The sequence below is a fragment of the Gasterosteus aculeatus genome, chromosome 17 (assembly GCF_964276395.1).
Source record: "Gasterosteus aculeatus chromosome 17, fGasAcu3.hap1.1, whole genome shotgun sequence".
Taxonomy (NCBI): domain Eukaryota; kingdom Metazoa; phylum Chordata; class Actinopteri; order Perciformes; family Gasterosteidae; genus Gasterosteus; species Gasterosteus aculeatus.
Window position 1 is genome coordinate 4,829,268 of NC_135705.1, and position 18,486 is coordinate 4,847,753.

The 18,486-nt window shown below is 43.7% G+C and overlaps 2 protein-coding genes across 4 annotated transcripts in view; both read right to left on the reverse strand.

Moving 5' to 3' along the window:
- The window catches only part of smarcd1 (SWI/SNF related BAF chromatin remodeling complex subunit D1), an 11,117-nt gene extending 6,334 nt beyond the window's left edge, over positions 1-4,783 (reverse strand). Inside the window, exons 1-5 of the mRNA XM_040204360.2 lie at positions 4,519-4,783; positions 1,228-1,403; positions 1,063-1,105; positions 685-807; positions 95-217 (exon numbers count right to left, since the gene is read on the reverse strand). Coding sequence (XP_040060294.1) covers positions 95-217; positions 685-807; positions 1,063-1,105; positions 1,228-1,403; positions 4,519-4,704 — 651 coding nt within the window. The 5' untranslated portion in view covers positions 4,705-4,783. The remainder of the gene's footprint in view (positions 1-94; positions 218-684; positions 808-1,062; positions 1,106-1,227; positions 1,404-4,518) is intronic.
- Positions 4,784-8,253: 3,470 nt separating this feature from the next.
- The window catches only part of asic1b (acid-sensing (proton-gated) ion channel 1b), a 121,547-nt gene continuing 111,314 nt past the window's right edge, over positions 8,254-18,486 (reverse strand). For all 3 annotated transcript variants that reach the window (XM_040203791.2, XM_040203789.2, XM_040203790.2), the window contains 7 exons: positions 16,823-16,973; positions 15,971-16,027; positions 15,397-15,550; positions 11,259-11,350; positions 10,857-10,936; positions 10,336-10,437; positions 8,254-9,680 (listed from right to left, as the gene is read on the reverse strand). In XM_040203791.2, the coding sequence (XP_040059725.1) occupies positions 9,585-9,680; positions 10,336-10,437; positions 10,857-10,936; positions 11,259-11,350; positions 15,397-15,550; positions 15,971-16,027; positions 16,823-16,973 (732 nt within the window). In that variant the 3' untranslated portion in view covers positions 8,254-9,584. The remainder of the gene's footprint in view (positions 9,681-10,335; positions 10,438-10,856; positions 10,937-11,258; positions 11,351-15,396; positions 15,551-15,970; positions 16,028-16,822; positions 16,974-18,486) is intronic.

The following is an 18,486-nucleotide window of genomic DNA, read 5'->3' on the forward strand; positions in this document are numbered from 1 at the left end:
GCAGAGTGGAACATGTAACAGGTTGACCCAAATCCCAAAATACACACACAGAAAACATTGACACAAACAAATGAATTCCAATGATGGAGCTCACATCTTCCAGCAGACGGCCCTCAACGCGCAGCTCCCATGAGGCAACTGTGCCCTCTCCGTCCTCGGCATCGGGCTTCGCAGGGTTGAAGGTGTTTGATATGAAGATGCGAAGCTTTCGCTTTTGCTGGAAAACAATTGATCGAAAGGTGTTAAGTTGAAGAGCTATCGTTCACAACAAACAACTTGGTATCTGCACTGATAATCGGCCCATATGCACGAAAAGAAAGATAAGATGCCGTGCAGCTGACATTAATGTATTGATCCGCTGAAGGCGGCGACCGAGAGAATGCTCATGTCGTCTAGAAACATCTGCTCAGGTACAAAAACAAAAAATCTTTACTTGAAAAAATCCGTAAAAAAAGCCTGGTTCAACAGCAAGATGTACAAATATACAAAACATTGAAGAAAATCCAACGGTACATGAAAACAATTCTCTCAAATTAGTGCTGCAGACATTTTTACCGGCCTTTACTTAATCCATTCTGGATATCCAGTTATGGGGGTGGATGGAGGCCTGGGGGGGTTTTGCGGGTCTGAATGGCTTTGTAGTTCATTCCCAGATTCCAGAAGTGAGGACTATTCAATCCATACCTTTATGGGCCTCTTGAGGGCCTCCTGAATGTCCAGCCTCTTGCGCATGATGGTCTGATCCAGCTTCCTCTCAAAAGCTAGCAGATCCATGTAAGCCTGAGACTCTGGGACCAGTTCCCTAATCTGGGACACAAAGACACCGGTGAGCACCGAGCCAGAGAGCACACAACCGAGGCGTAACTGCTCAGAAAACCTCTGCAAATGAACTTAACGCATTAATGGAAAATCTGGAGATACAGTAGCACTGATACGAATGGGTCATCTGTATTGCTTAGAGCAGTTAAATTAAAATGCCAACAGACAAGCAATAGCAATCTCCCCAACACAATAAGGGCCAAGACTAATGGATTTCCATGGACCGCTGTTAATAATACTCACCCTCTGAGGTAGAATTTTATCAGCCATCTTCTTCTTCTTTGTGCTGTAAAAAAAAAAAAAGATGATTCACAATCAAAAACACTTTCAATTAGTAAACGCAAATGGCACAAAACAAAAGCGAACGCTTTAGATATTTATCTATTTATCGATATTTATATGACTTACTGCTGGTTGCGGTTCTGCTGCTGGACCTGCTGGATCTGTTGGGGGGCGGGCCTCTTGCGAGACGGGTCCATCACGCCGGGCATCACGGGGCGAGACACCGGGCTGTTGCCGTATCCCGGGGGGCCCATGGCCGGTCCCTGTGGGGTCATGCGGCTGGACGGAGGCATGCCTGGTCTCTGTATAGAAAATATAGGGAATATTATTGGTAAAATTTTAGCTTTTAATTTGCAAAATATAAAATGCCAAAGATGGATTGTTTTTATCCATCTTTTTTGGATTTTTTTTTAGTCCAAGCGAAGCGCATATAAAAATGTTGCAGCTTCAAGAGCCGGTTTGAAACAATCATCGCAACATTTTTCTCCTGTAAAAATGATACAAGCGCGATTACAAAAATCCACGGAGAAAGGAATAATCCTACGAACCTTCCACACATCTTGCTCATCAGCAATAACCCCAACAACCTCTGCTACGCCCGGACAATGATCCATTTATATCCGTTCAAAACTAATCTTTACTCGTTTTGCACAAGACATTTTCAAATACATGGGAACAGCAGCTCCGTACCACTATTCTTTAAATAAATAGATTCACATACTTTCGTCCTACAAAAGAGGAGACGGCAACAATATGCATGAAGACTCTTTCAAGTTAATACAGAACAAACTCCAACTCACCACGCCCAGCGCTAAGAACTCAAACAGGCGGCTTCGGGTATTCGACTGCATGAGTGCAGGTGAGGAGAGCGGATAAATGACAAATCACTGATTGCGGCTTTTCCTCCAGCAGTCGCTTCGACAAATGAGCGGAGGGGAAAACGCACGCTCTCCTCGGCGTACGGTGGAAGTGACGGACGCGGACTCGTCAACAACAGAAGCAAGATGAATTAGCTCTGCCTTTTCCACGTGGCGCAGCGTGGGCAGAGGAACTGCATGCCGATCATTCGGGGCCCTTTGGAATACAACTCGCAACAACCTTGGTTTGCCCGAGAACAACGGGCGCTCTGTGGAATTCAGAATATGAAGCCGCTTCGAGCAGAGAGAAAGGCTTCTTGCGCGAGTGAAAGCTGTCAAGGACGAGCGACGAGTAGCATCCTTTCAGCAAACCGTTTCAGGTCGCCAGTAGCTAGGCAGCACGCTTTTCAACGACTGTGGTTAAATGTCTCTTTAGAATCCATCCTGACTATCGAGATACAATTAGTGCACAACGGGTAAAAAGAAATCCAGAGAAAAGGGTCATTATGTGCCAGTCTATTCACGAATATACAAAATCCATTTGTAACAGCATTGGATAACAAATGGCTGTTTTCCAACATTTTAGGTTTCCACCGCGGTTTTGGAATTAACCTTTTTTTACACGTTTTTTGCTAGTGCAGTTATGCAAATATGATTTATTGTGCCGTTAGATTTGTGATGAGACAAGGAGAGCAAACAGTTTTTAACTGGAGCGAAAGTAGAGCTGTGCAGTATGGCCAAAATTCACATTTAGCTATAAACACATTTATTCGTTGACGCCGAAAAAGGACCGCTGTCCCCCAGAACAGCTGTTCCCCGCTTGTTCTAGTGGGCGAGCTGTATCCAGCATGCGGTTCGGCTGTGTGATTTCATGAATGTACATTGGTGTAATTGTTTTATCTGTTACAAACCACTGTGGTGTGGTGCTTAACCCTGTTAAGAGGGTTAGTTGTGGGTTATTAATAGTTGTTATGAAGTTATAACCATGACGACTCCATCTCAATACGTGAAAGACAAGTAGCTGCGCCCTCGGAGGTGAGCCGTGAACAATATCTTTTAGTACCTGCTGTGGAGCGACAACGGCTACGCACCAGTATGACTGGAATGTGAAAAATTCACACCATGAAGACATTCACACCCGGCGTACCGCCCAGCTTTCAGCGAAAGTTGTTTTTTTGAAAGGTTTAAACAAAAACAAAATTGGATTTTTGTGAGAATACAAGAATATTGTGTTAAGTAACACGTTATGTGTTTTGGAAATTGTTCCATCCCGTTTAAATTTTTTATTTTATTTTAACTTTTGGACTGACAATCTTAACGGAAATGTTTGGATCACACAAGTCGGAAACAATCGAGACGGAGGCTCCATGATTTTACATATTGTAAAGGCCTTTCAAAATCCAACAAAAAAAAAACAGCAAAGCTATATAATCACATTAAAAGCAATCAACAGATGAAGCACATAAAAAAAGTTCAGCTTTAATGGTGGGAACACTGCGAGAAACAATAACTGACTGTTTCCACCTTCATTGATAGAAAATGCTGTCCAATCTCAACTTAAAATTGATGTCAAATGCTGAAATACAACACCCCCGCCCCCACCAAAAAAGACACCAATTCATCTTACCAGAAATGCCAATGAATTAAAATGTTATTGAGCAAAATGTTAATTGATCAAACAATAAACAGACGCAGCTTGACCACTAAATACAAGTAATCAAGGCCAACCTTTCAGTATCTCACATAACATTTTGATGACCTGCCAGTCTCAATAGTTAATACCGTATCGCTTTATATGAGCTCAAATTCAGACTTCAACAAAGTACCACACCGCATAAAAAGTTTACCCGTTCGATGAACACCGTGTCCCGGTTTTACAAACCAGCCGGGTCCGTTTGTTTGCGTGTTGCAGCACCTTCACAAGCCAGGTGACACAAAGTTTACCAAAGGTGGGCGCTGATGTTGCCTCTGCAGGGTGGCTGGCATGCAACAAACTAAAGTTAAATTAACGGTAGGGTAAACTACCACCTCTCTAGAAAGGGGTGCGCGCCGGTCCATGTCGGAGTGATGCAAACTGCAGCTTCGTTCAGCCGATTCATTCAAAAGTGAGCCAGGCATGGTAACTGCACTGCACTTTGTAATCCAAGCAAAGCATTGTCTTCCTCAACTTCGACGTTTACGCCGAAAGGCTCCCTTCATCGCAGGGTTTCGCAACCACACACAGCTTTTTTCATGTTTATCAAGTAAACTCGACGTAAAGTAAAATAAGCCACCGGCTAACGTTAGCAGGCTAAGCTAATTGGCTACCGTGACTAACCTAAAGTTAGCTCACTATCACGTTAGCGGGTGAGAGAATTCAAACAACAAACAGAGTCGTTTAAGAGACGTAAAATGACTCTGGAAGGGGGAACCTTTCGGCGGGTCTGCCGAGTTCAGCGAGCAGTGGCCCGCACCGGCGTCGGTGGGTAACGTTAGCCGCTAGTGACAAAGCAGCGGTGCGAGGCTTTGTTCTAGCGGACTGGCTAGCGCGTCAGCAGCAAAGATGGAAGTGATATCTCACCGGGTACCCGGGCCCGGGCATCGGGGAGCGATACATGTGGTTCTGCGCGGCCGACGACGGTATCATCCTTCCCGTGGGAGTCCCGGGTCCCATGCCTGGTCCTGCGCCCGGTACCGGTGGCCCAGGTCCCATAGCTCCACCACCGCCGCCAGTAGGTGCTGACTGAAACCCCCCTCTGGCCGCCATCTCCTCTCTGAATGTCGCCGCCAGTGGAGGCACGGAGTTCTCGCGAGAGCGAGAATGAAGTTTGGGGTAGTGGGTGTGATCCCCCGCTGGTTGCCTGCGGTACTGTAGGGATATTTTCGTAATTAAAAGGGTGTAAAATCCCAGAATCATGATCCTGAAATAAAGTAAATTGCTGAAAATAAACCACAGTACATTTATAAAACAACTAATTACATAATCAACTGGTTCTCACATTCAACGACAGTAATGAATATTATTCCGCTCTATGCACTTTATCAAAACATGCTCAGGTATTGGATCACTTTTTTCCTTTGAAATGTGGACATTATGGTTTTTATTAATTATGCTCCCCGCCTACAATAAAACGATTTTGGGAAACAGATTTGTAAGCACCAACAGAAAGGTGTATAGGAAATGTGAATCAGAGGTGGGATATAATGTGTAACGTTTATCAGATGTGTGGTATAGTGTGGAATGTTTACCAGAAGTGGAATATACTGTATGTATATTTTACCAGTGCAATCCTAACAATCAATGTCCATAAGAAATAAAAATAGTATCGCTCTTTTATTCAATTTAGAAAGATAGAAGATACAAACACAAAACTAAAATGTGTGATAATAGAAAAGCTATTAACATTAACATTTCAAGCTTTTTGAATTAATTAATCAATAAATGCCTTGAAAGTCGAAGGTGCTCCCACTGAATATCAACCCTCTGTACGAGTTATCATAAAAATCACAGACATTATATTTTCTGTCAACACAGCAGTGCTTCATAAATAAGTAAATTGCACCCCCCCATGATTAATAGGTGATTTAAATCACAATCGCATGCACCAATTCCAAACTGGATGGTTGGCAGTTGACCTCCTCAGAGTGCAAATATATTAATCATAATGTTTCATCTGGATAAAGAACAATGAACCGCTTGCCTCTAAATTAATAAGTACAACAAATGAAGAGCACAGCTGCGGACGTCCTGGAAGTGAGCCACAGGCTGAACATCTTTCTTGTTTCCAAACTTTGAAGTCCTTATACTCCCCCCCCAACAGCATGTAGCCACAACCGCACAAATAATGCCATTCCATCGGTTTGCAGAGCATGCATGTGTTTGATCCGTGTGTGCTTGTGAACGTGCATACAAGGGAGGAGGGTATATATTTTTCTTTTTTTGGAGGAAGATGTTGTGGAGTTGTCTTCCTTCATGTTACAAGAAAGTATCAGATTTTCTCCATTGTAAGAGAGAGATGGTTAGTTAGCCTGCTGATGCATTGGATATTAAACTATAAGAGTTCATACTTCAAACAAGTTAAAGGACAAATCAGACGGACTCGAGTCTGAGATATAATGCAGCTTTTCTCGATGCTGAGAACATTGAGTACGCTGCAATTATATCAATACCCTTAATGAGTAGAATTCTAAGTGGAGCCCGGAGGAGCCGAGCTGCAGCTTTATCTATGACAAACGGCTGAGCATCCTAATTGCACTGGGAGATCTGACAGGATAAATTTATACCAGAAACGTGACTCAACTGGCATGCTGGGAGGAGTGAGAGGACGGGGACAAGCTTCAATTGCAATTTCTGTACAGTAAAGATTCAGTTGTGTAAAACAGTCTAAAGGCCAAACCAATATTTTGGGTCAAGTGTAATACAATTAATACATTTCCCACTGTTGGATGTTCCCCAGTGTTGCAAAGAGTTTCAAATTAAACCTTGAATTTGCTTTGTCTAGTACCATGGAAACGTAACCATATTTATTATGTTTAAATACAGACTACACCCATTTTTAAAAATAACGCTTACACTGTGCCAAAACAACCCTACGGTTCTCAGTAAAGTTACATTGCTGCTTTGGCAAATTGGATAAAAAATGAACATATTTGTGGCAGGTGATTTTAATCGTGCGTTAATCCAGTTATTGGAAATGACACCACACTGTGCGCCACACTAAGAAACTGCAAAAGAAGAACGTCATCCCCTCGTTGATGTAGATAATGAGATGGGGATAAAACGGATTGGAAGGACAGTAACTCTCTGATTCAAAAAGATCTAGTGCGAGGGCGTGTTTAGCGAGAGCAGAAGGCACGATCAGAACTGGCAGATGTGGGCGAAAGACATGCACGCGCACGTGCACGAGCCTCATCAAAAAATAACAACAAACATTGGAGGCTGCCCGGCCTTCCTCTCCAACCCGGGAGTGTTTAGCTGAGGGTGTTGCAGCCATTTGAGAAGGTCGGGCAGTGTGGAAGAGATTCCAGCACAGATCCCTTCCCTCAGAATGTCGTCAGATTGGCCGACAAGGTGAAAGCGAGGAGGGAGCAATCCTCTCTCATAGAGCCGGGGGGGGACTGAATGAGCTCGCAGTGTGATTTAATCCCATTCAGGGAGAAGAGACGCGGTTGCCAAGATTCCTGGAACCTGCCGACATGACGTGAAACTGAGACGAAACCACAAAACTGCAAGATTTCCCAATACATAAGAGACGTTTTCCGTTCGGACAAACACACGAAGGCCAGGAGGAAATAAACAGCATCATCTTTTATTATTCTTGATTAATGTGTCTTCTCGGCAGTTACAACCAAAAAAAATAATAATGAAACCATCAGGGGGGCAATATGATGTTTCAGACATTCAATAACGGAGAGATCTTGATCAGACGTGGGAGTTGGTTTGCGTGCAGCTTTAAAGGGCTGTACGTTAATCCTCACTCCTCTGGATGATAAAAAATGAATGCACGCTGGCATTTGCTGAACCAAGTTGCTGTTTGGTTTTTCCCAACCAAACGAGGTCATGAAAAAAGCATTAGACTAATGTTAACTGCTTTCCTAGAATAACCCCCCCCCTCTTCCGTCCCCCCCCCCTGCTGTTTGGTAGCAGTAGACCGTTGTGCAGCCGGCTGAGCAACAAACATGATTTCATGGCAGGCCATGTTTAAGGGCGCATAACCAGGCTCTTAGACCCGCAGTCACGCATCACCGAGCTGCTTTTCTAATACAAGCGTGGCAGCACCCAGATGCACAGTCCAACACGAGAGCGGGCGTCCACAACGTGCGGCTGCTGGCCGATTGACGGTCTGGATGAAACTCGTTTTGGCTGTGCAGGATATTTCTCATCCGTTCTTTTTTTTTTTTTGTCAGACTGCAGCATAGAATTGTAATTACATCTCGAGAGTGTGGGGGTCCAAAAGACCAACGTTGTGGCTTGAACCTGCTGCCCAAAGGAAAGGTTGAAGCAGATAAGTGATATCTATTTTAATACCGGACTCCTGCCCCCAGAATCCGTAATGCTGATTTAATTCCATTTAAATGTTGGAAAAGTAGAAACACAAGATAACATGTTGATTAGAAAATGCGGAGAGCAAAATGCCAGAGATGGAGAGGAGAATGCTTAATCAGGCTTTCTGAGAGTTACGTTTGATTACAAAATTGCACAGTATTTGGGGTTTAAAAGTGCTTTGCTCTGCCTGTTTACCTCCTTGATCACACAACAAATGAAGGTTTTTGGAGGCAAATAACTGATAGGAATACAACCGCAGAAGAATAACAATTTCCAAAATGATATTCAGATTTTATTTATGCTTTGATAACTAAATAAACCAGCCTATCACCTGGACGATGGAGATAGGATCAATCTGGCAATATCGAGTGTGTTTTATATGAAAGAAAGAAAAAAACAACCGAAAAACAGTCCGATCAACACGATATTAATATGACAATATATCAAGAAGAATAGTACGTTGTCTTTTACATCACCTCTACATACTGGCGGTATTGTGCTTTGATAAGACTTTTTCAACTAGAACACAGATACAGAAACTCTTTTTTTAACAGCCCAACAAAACTAACAAACAAAACGATTTCAGAGATCGACTCTCTGCGAGAGCCAAAGATGTACCTCGCCTTTATCCTGCAGTCGAGAGAACAGTTTAAGGAGGTCGAATGAGAACTCCTCGGCTCGTTGGCCACACGTGAAAATAGAAAAAGCAAACGGATGAGAAAAAATGAAATTAGGTGCAGCTCATTCATTCATTGCACAGTGAGGCTGGCAGGCGAATACACACACACACACACACACACACACACACACACACACACACACACACACACATACGTTTTTATATAAAAAAAAAAATCAAAATTAAAGTTGAAATGAAAATCATGCACTGGACATATACAAGCATGCATTTACACGATGAGACCGGAAATCTTCACCAGTACATTTTAAATGGTAGACGATGCCCTTCTACCACCGCCGCTGCCACCAAAAGCCCCTCAAAAACTTCCCTGCACCCCCCCGAACACAGATACATTCTCGTCCAAACGATTCCAGATGTTGATATATGGAGCACTGCAACAGTTACAGATGTTGCTACATGTATAGTGGAGTAAGCAGTGTGAATATTTGTACCACTAGCAGGCCGTTGTCGTGTGAAACCATCGCGTGTCGCTGTGTTATATAAAGGCATGGGGGCTCTTTTTTTCATCCGCTGTCTGTGGTAAGAGAGAGCTGTACATGTTCCGTATTTTTTTACATTTGTTTTTTTTTCGTCTTTTCAAGGAGAGCTCCGTGTTTGACGAGGGTCCTGCGCGAGCGTCCTTCTTGGCAGTATTCCAGAGAAAAACACAGAGATACAAGAGTTTACAGTGCTGCGGGAAATGCTCTCCGGAAAAATTAACAGATATTTTTATATTTGGGGAAATCCTCTGCACTTTGACAGTTCTTTGTCATATTTGAATTGTCCACTTTACTCCGTTTCCATGTAAAAAGTGCCTCCGTTCGACTTTGTATCAGTTCACACTCCCCGTGCTGGATAGTTCTTGTTATATGGTTGGCTTTGGTTGCATAACACGCACTTTGATGTCTCTCCCAGGGTCCGCTCAGCAAGTGAAGTCCTCAAAGTTGGCCTGACCCGGGTGATGAGGTAGCATGTTGCCGGGATACGTTGATGGTGTACGCAGGTTCTCGCAAGGAGCCTGAGGCAACAAAGGAAAATGGCAAGGGAGGTAAAGTAGAGGGAAGGATAAAGATAAGAGGGAAAATATCATTGAGAGGATGGGGAGGCAAACAAGCAGAGGGATCATCGCACAGAAAAAATGCATTGGAGAAATCCGTAATAATAATGATATATGACAATGATGAACAAGCTGGGCCCGAGAGATAATAGAAACCCCTAGAAAAAAAAGAGAAGGTTAAAATGCTAAAGATGGATGGATTGACTACCGCGTAAAGCAGGAGAAGCGATCAGAGGGGTAGCACAACTTTATCCTCCTTTCTCGAGGCTCAGACTTGCAATTAAAGTGAACTGGCGACATTTACACTTGGAAATAAGTGAGCTGTCACACCTCCAAGAGCTCTAATTCCCGCCTGTCCCTGCTGGTCCTTTCCACCAGCTTTGATTTAATTCAAGCCACCTTCCGCTCTCCTATTTCTCTCTCTCTCTCTCAATTACATCTCCCTCTCAACCCAATCCTCTATCCACTCCCTCTTTCCTGTCTCTCCAGTCCTTCCCTCCCTAGTCCCCCCCCCCCCCCCGTCTCCATCTCTTCGTTAACTTCAAAGACGAGAGCGAAGGGCCCTAAGGGATAGATGCGGTCAGACAGGGGAAGAGTTCAGCAGCAGCCTACTGACATGGCGTTTCACGTCGTCCAGGCTCAGCACGGCTCCCCGGTCATTGTTGTTCCGGCCTTTGTGTTTCTTCTTCATGCATCGGCACAGCTTGTACTTGATCACCTGCAAACAGACGAGGGCAGCCGTTACCGACCCTTTGGGATCAAAACACAATATTTAGAAAGGTGCTTTTCTTTTGGTTCATGTCATTGTTGTTGAACGCACACACTTTGAAGAGTTTGAAGGATCAGGCTAAGTGAGATGAAATAGAGATTGATTTTATGCATCGGTAAATGTGTTTTCTCCTTGAAGATGCACATGAGTAGGCGAGGCAAACAGACACACAAAGCATCCACATTGCCGGTGGAGGGGAATGCATGGAAGAAGCAACACATAGTTACTCTCACGAGAGCAGAGAAATACATCCTGTGTGTGAAAAACACCAAATATGTGAGCCCAATAATGCTGGAGCGGTTCACATTTCCACACGAAATACATCAAAAACGAATGTGAGAGAGAGGCTCCGGGTGGTGATATTTTACCTCGTATAGATAGTCAAAGAGTTCAAGAATTGTGAGGAGGCTGGCTCCGATGAAGAGACCCATCTGACCACCGATATCACCTGGAAAGACCGATACGAAAGCACAAAAGGAACCTTTACACAACACAGGGAGAAACGTCCGTGCATTCACATGAAGCAGCTTTGAAATGTACTTTCATTTCTTTGAAGGTCTGAAAGATGGGACATTTGACAGAAAAATGTAGATGTTGGGAAAATGAAGTAGTTGAAAAGCCCTGAAGGACTGTCTTCTGGGACCTGAACACGTATAAAAATGAAAATGCAAGCGCTTGCATTACTGTCGCTTAAGATAAAGGGCAACTGTCATGTTGCCATACTGCATATTATCTATTCTCATGAAAACACTTGACAGCTATTTCCTCACCCAGAAGACCTGCCAGTTCATAGGCTTTCTTTTGTTCGATGGTTTCGTAGTTCAGTGCTTCAAAGAAGATATCCAGAACCAAAATGTTATCACTGTAAACAGAGAGAAAAGCACACAGTTTCAAGTCCCATACTTATCACAAATGTCTCCGTTAATAATCCATCCTCCTGTTTATGTGAGTGCTCAGGCGGAGAACACGACAAGTGAGTGGTGGGTGTAATAACTGACTTTTTCTGTTCTTTAATTAAACTTTACACTTAAAAACCACCGGTACAAGAAAACCCAGGAAGAAAACGTATATACATAAATAGAAGCGATTTGTTCAGTTGCCTTTAAGGCCTTTCAGGATTTGTTCAGTTTTAATACAGTGTTTTTAATACACATGCACATATGTCGACTAAATACAATTATTCGCATTTTGGTTTGTGGTTTATTGTAACGTAAGCGTGTTTCTTTGTAGCATGTTGCTTTGTTCCGGCACATCCTACATAGAGCAGAAGCTGACAACATTCTACAAACACTCTTTATTGTCTTTAGTAAATAAACTGTTTCTATTTGTTGCTTTACTTCGGGCGCTGCTTCCTGAAGGCAGATCCTTGTTATCGTTGTGTCCAAAGTGTGATGACAGCCTTATTTGATCCTCAAATTCTTCCCCGCTGCTGTTACACTCCACACAGTCCAATATGATTTATCTTTGCAGCGCACTAAACTTCCTTTAACATCCTCTGTACCAGCTTCTAGTGCTGATATCGTTTCAGTCTCTGCCTTTATTCGTATGAAGCTACTGGTCTTTCTGCTTGGAGGAGATCCTCGGGTCATTATACATGCACATATATCTTCCCTCTGTTTTTCAACCTTCACTTTGCAAGTGAACTCTTTTAAAGCTGCTCATGGTTCTCCGGATCTCCTCCCTCCTTCTCATCCCCTGCAAGAACGTTGTCGCTGCTTTAAGACGGCGAGCTTCTGCATTCTTCACATTCCTCCGTGACGAGGAACTGTGTGCGTTTCAGTGGATTTGTGACAGCGACGTTCATTGTGAAGTCTTTCGGATTTTCTTTTGCCTCATTAGCAGAGATTCGTGGTGAGATTTTGGCCACTCTGTCTCTCTCTCTCTGGGCCCTTGATCCCTGTCTGGCAGTGGGTGGTTGTACGGGCTTCATCTGCAGGCTTTTCCTTTGAGCTGACGTATCTAAATTGTGATACATCAGCAGCAATCAGTCACAAAAGGGATCCTACTCGCCACATGCGTTTTTCGAAGCCGTTGATGTGTACGTATGCAACGCCATGCTATCGGTCTGACAATGGATGCGTCAAATGAATGCAGCGTGTCAACGTTATCAGATTTAAGCCGTGAGCTCCATTCTGAGAATTGTCATTGGTTTTAATGGTGCCGTTTTAAAGAAAATTACGCTTGAATGGTTTTCTTTCTTAATTCAACATTCTTTGCTGTTGATTTCCAGACGTAAATACAAAAACAGTGAGAAGCCGGTTGGTGTCCGAGAAGTGGAGCAGCTGCGTCCTATTTAACCAACGCTCGTCGGCTTTTTTGAACCGATAATTGTGGAAAAGACGGGAAATTATGACGCGTTTTTTGTTAAAGTCTAAAACTCTGGAATTCAGTAGAGTGGAAAAAGAATGAGGATTAGTTTAAGGCCCAGGGCAAAGACTATTACTTTGATTCCCGAATATCCTCTCTGTGGGCCAAATCAGACTTCACACGCCACTGGGGGGTGAGATCAAAACCGTAAGTCGACTTTGTAGTTTCTCTTTTCATTCTGGTTGCACTGCTTTTATTACTGAAATTACATCAAGAGATGATCTGTTTTAAAGGAAACGCCTGTGAAGCCGGGAGGGGTAAGTTAAAATGCAAATGACATTTGATAATGTAGAGAAGGAGGTACCAAGAAGTAAGCAGGCATCTGCTCGTTTCGTGCTAAGTGGGAAAAACACTTTCAGGCTCTGCAGTTTGACAGCACAGAAAACATCCTTATTTAACACCATGGAAAACAGTCATCAAATACTTATCTTTTTTAGCGTACACCCACAGGCTCATGCGAGCGTGTGCAACACCAGGACGCCGGACACGAGTCACCGAAATGGAAATACAGCCTTCATAAATGCTAATTATGTCTGTGAATTTCCAGCATTGGCAAGTCAAAGCTGTTGCTCCATTAATGTTAACAATTTCCACTGTTTTCCATTACTTTCATTTCAAAGGCTTAATTATCGGTACTCATTAATAAGTCTCATCACACGTAAGCACTTTGATTGACATCTGACTGTAGTTAAAGTCTGAGATCACAAGGTTTTATCAAAGCTTTCAATAGACAATTTATTATTAAACGCTGACAATTTTTCAAAATTCTTTCAAAATCACTCGAAGCTATTTAACTGGTTGTTAATTGCAGTGGGATTTATGGATATTTATTAGCAGAAATGTGTTCATTACTGTATATTCACCCCAAATTAAAAATGGTGGTGTTTTTGTGACATTATAATACGCCATTTATATCAACCCTTCACTGTATATTGATCACACTTAGCTATTTATTTCAATGTGACTACCTATTGGAGCTTCTCCACAATCCCTCCACGTTATCGCTGCCATCTGCCATCTCCCCTAAAGTAAATAGCGCTTCGCTGATCGAGGTGTTTATCCATTTATCATTATTTCATTCCCGGGGTGATTTCTCCTGAATTGTAGGTTCACTTGTTTGAGGTGTCAGCCTGCACCTTGAACTATGCCTCCTCGCTGTCAAGTGTTGTAATTGCTTTGTGAGTAACTTCTAATGCATCAGATCAAAGCAGCGGTTAACAGCCCGTGAAGCTGTCCGTGTCTCGCTGTGTTAGTGGTTCCCGGTAAAAGGTCCAGAATCCTCCCAGCTGACGCTCATCTGAACGACACCGCTTGGAAATATGGCCACTCGAAGAAAAAAAAAAAACGAGCAGCGTAGACACATCTGTCTGCGGGGAATTAAATAGATCTTTCAGTGGGGAGAAGTTAAGGGTTTTTGCAGCACTCTCACTACATATGGTGTAATTATCTTGTCCACAGTGGCTCCGCCGGGGAATGCCAGATAAAAGGTTAAACTATTATTTCACCCTCTCATTTACTTGAACTACCGTTGATCTGCTCATTAGACTTGAAACAGTACATTCTTGGCTGATTAATCAAATCGGTCTCTGACCGAGAGCTCCTAAAACACATCTACATTTTATAAGGTAAAGTAGCAGTTGGTATTAAGCCTTTGAGTGAGTAAACTTTGAGGCACTAAATTCAGTCGGATAGATAAGTGACACATGACGTAACCCTGTTTCAAGATATTTACAGTGCAGCTTTAATCGTGTTTATTTCCTGTCAAGGTTTGATCGACTATTAAAACACCCCACTAATGAACATCAGGTTTTACTTCTAGTTTCTCACAATCAACACACGCTGCATTTGAGACTCATCTGCACTGAACGGTAGCATCTTTGCATTACATGAACGAGACAAACCCTTTGGTCCGGTTTGGCTGATATTTCTCTAATTCAAATGAATGAGCAAAAGCCGGAAGAAACCAATTATTCCTTTTCTCCCCATGAGTTGTTGAATCGTGCCTGAAATCATAAACAACAGCAAAAGACAATAAAAACTAAACGTCTGCCTGTGGGACACTGAGATCCCATTAATCAGCGAAATGGATTTCTATAAATCTCAACATGAATGCACACATTCCTTCCAATGAAGCGCCTCGTTACTCCCAAACTTAACGTAACTAAGTTCATCATAAATATTCTAATACATGTAGAAAAATCTATTTTGGACGACAGATTTTTGGCAACACTCGAACAGGTTTGTGATGAGCTCAATATTATTCTACAGAAAGTTGAGAAATAATAATTGAATTCCTGAATCGTCGCCCACCACTAGAAAGGTAATAACCCCCCCCCCCCTCTCCAATAAAGTGCTTAACACCAAAAGAGTCTTGATCAAACACGTAATGACGTGAAAACCCCAAAACACCCACGTACCCTGAGAAGGGACCTCAAGTCTTAAACCATCGTCACAGCTTTTGGAATGGTTGTAATGGTTAAAACTGGACAAAGGAATCAGCGCTCATCAAGGGGACGAATGGGACACAAGAGCAGGACTCACGCTATGTACTGCTCTGTCTTGTTGAATTTCTTTGCGAGGTACTTGGCCGACGCTTTGCTGGGTATCTTGACGAAGGACATCTCCTTGCCGAAGCGCGTCATGTTGCACGGCGTCTCGCAGACGCAGTAGTCATTGTCCCTCTCGACAAGGAAGTCTGCAGGGCGGGCGGGCGGAGGGAGAGGAGACACAGATGGATTTAACCCTCGGCGCGGCATGACAAACGCCCGCAGAGTGAGAAGGCAACGAGTAGACGCCCACCGAGGCCCCCCCGTGAGAAAAATAGAAGATGATACATACAGACAAACTGACACGGGGGGCAGCGAGAGATTGGGAGTCAAAAAGGAAACGGACAGCTGACCTAAACGGTCAAATCAGTTGATGGAGAGACAGGGGAGTGTGAGCAGGACAACCAGCCCCGGGCCTCAAGGATTACCACTTGAGAATGGCTTCTGTCAGGCTGCAGGAACACTATTATCTGCTATCAGCACGGATCAGGGGCTCTGAACAGTGTACGCGATGCACGCGCACACACACACACACACACACACACACACACACACACACACACACTTACCCAAGGCAGGATCGGCACACTCCTTGTACTGCTCCGGGGTGCAGTATGGGGCGTCTCCTAAGGACAGGCGGGAGACACACAATGTTCTCAATGTGAACAAAAAGAGGGACAAAGAGAAGAAGACGCAAAAAGGACGACGACGTCTGACAAGAGAATTACTTTTTTTTCGCAGACTGACGTTACCGCCCCTTATTAGGTTTGGGTATTCGTCACAAATGCGATCTCGTGTCGTAATGGAATTCATTAACTTTCGTACTTTCGCCTCCACTTTCAGTCTGTTTCACCCTCGTTCATCCCCAGTGGCAGTTAAACGGGCCTCTCCCTCCGCACAAGAAAAAGACACGTCCCAGATGAAGGAGGAAATATTATATATATAATTATTCATTGCACGCTCTTTGGAAATCAATCAAAGGACTGGCATATAGCAAAGATGAATATGAGGGCGATATTTCAGCTGGAGAGTTCTCCACAGCCTCGTTAGTCAGTTGCACAATCACTAGAAGATAGCAGCTAATCCTGATTATTACACGGGTAGATGTTCTCCCTGAAAGTGACCCTGATTGAAGAGGGACGTTAACGACCGTTTTCAGATTCCGAGTGTTTCCTCTGTGAACCAGCTCCTTTTCATTCGCCGTCTGAGATGCCTGACAGGGAATAAATGTAGGAGGTAGACAGCGAACGCCAGCTGTAATCACTGCACAGACACTGAGTGAAAATAGGGGAGCGTTCCGATTCACCGAAGTAGAAAAACATCTGCAGCCTGTTTGTGCAATTGACAATTGTCTTTGTCACGATTTGAAATGACGAGACACTGTAACATCTTTATTAATACATTCATCGAGATGGCCCTACCAGGCATGTGGACCATCCTGCAGTTGCAGTTCTCCACCAGGTAGCGCGTCTCGCAGTCGATGCGGCAGGCCGTGATGCTGTAAGTGCTGAAGAAGTCCGAGTCCATCGGCGTGGCCTTGCAGTCGCCCCACGGCGGCGGCAGGTACGTCAGCTGAGAAACAGCAGAGAAACGGCGGTGCAGAACCGATTTAGTTATACAGCATATTTTTTAATTTCCTGTTAATGCGGCAGTTTGACCTAGTGCACTCTGTTAATATAGCAGAGGCCATGAGGCATTTATTGTATTTGCCACGGAATATTCATGTCGTTATTTTGCCATGGCGAATACGTGTGTACAGTGGTGCTTATTGAGGGAGCTTTTCTCCTACGCCTCTGCTATTTCCAGTCCCTCTCTCTGCGCTTTCATTGAACTGCCCACTCTCCCTGCAGGACCTGAATAGTAGCGGCTGTGTGGTGGAGCTGTGATGTTGAAGTTTACAGTCTGTACAGCTTTGCTGCAGGACGTGTGCCGCCATTTTCCTTCTGTTTAGATCCACGAGTGGATGTTTCACTCATAGACATCTCGGCCTTGGTCAAAGAAAGGGAGACTGTTGGAGCATATCCTCAACTCTGTTTAACACGATGGGCCTCACCCGAGAAGCTGTTAACAACAGATTCCTTCATGAGTAGCAAGTAGTATTTTACAGGTACCTATAGGTACACACACATTTTGAGAGGTTGAGACTTGTCGTAGGGACACATGTACAATTAGTTGCTGTTGAGAATACTGCTGTTATATAATCAGTATTCTCATCATATCCAAACAATACCCTTGTTAATCTAAATATGCAACATGAGCATGAATATAGCCGCATACAACTATTTGCTTTGGACCGATATAGATGACTAACGTCTATACCCAAGCATGCGAATGAGGTTGCGCTCCCTCTGTGTCTGTGTTGGGGGGGGGGGAGCTGATAATGTCTTGCACCAAGCCTCCGGTCCCCCCACAGGTAAACACTGTTAATTCTGTCGGCGCCGTCACCTGGAAGCCGCTGGCTAAGCTGTTGCCATGTTCAGAGCTGCTGAGAGGCAATCATTAAGTTTTTTATATCAATTATTCTTCTCCATTAAAAATTTCCTTTGGCCCAATTTCCATATTGAGATTGCTTGCTTTGTTAAATCATACCTGAACCCCAAAAGGGATCCTTTAACTGCAAAAGAAGGCAACCAAGTAAATATTCACAATTCAGCAAATTTAGCATAACACGCAGTAATACAAAGTAAAGCATAGTGGCTCATCTAAGCAGCATATAAATAGACAATCAAACCAATTAATACAGAAGTAACAGATGAGAAAAAGCAGGAGACAAATAATACTGACTGAAGAATTAATACAGTGTGATGTCACGAGAGGCTTGGTCTTGGAAGGGAGATACGTTCACCGGCGATGGCTCTAACTATGGCTCCATCTGCTGGTGCCCCGAAACTCAGAGCATTCCCCTCACACCTGAGACCCATCAGGGTGTGACGACCCGGAGGCCTTCATAAAGGTGGAAGACACACCGTTGGAGGGAGACGAGCTGAGAAGAGCAGACCAAGCCATAAGGATTCGAGGAGGCAGGAGAGACCGGGAGGACGGTGTTGTTTTCCTTACAGAAGTGGATTTCCGTTAAGTTAAGTTC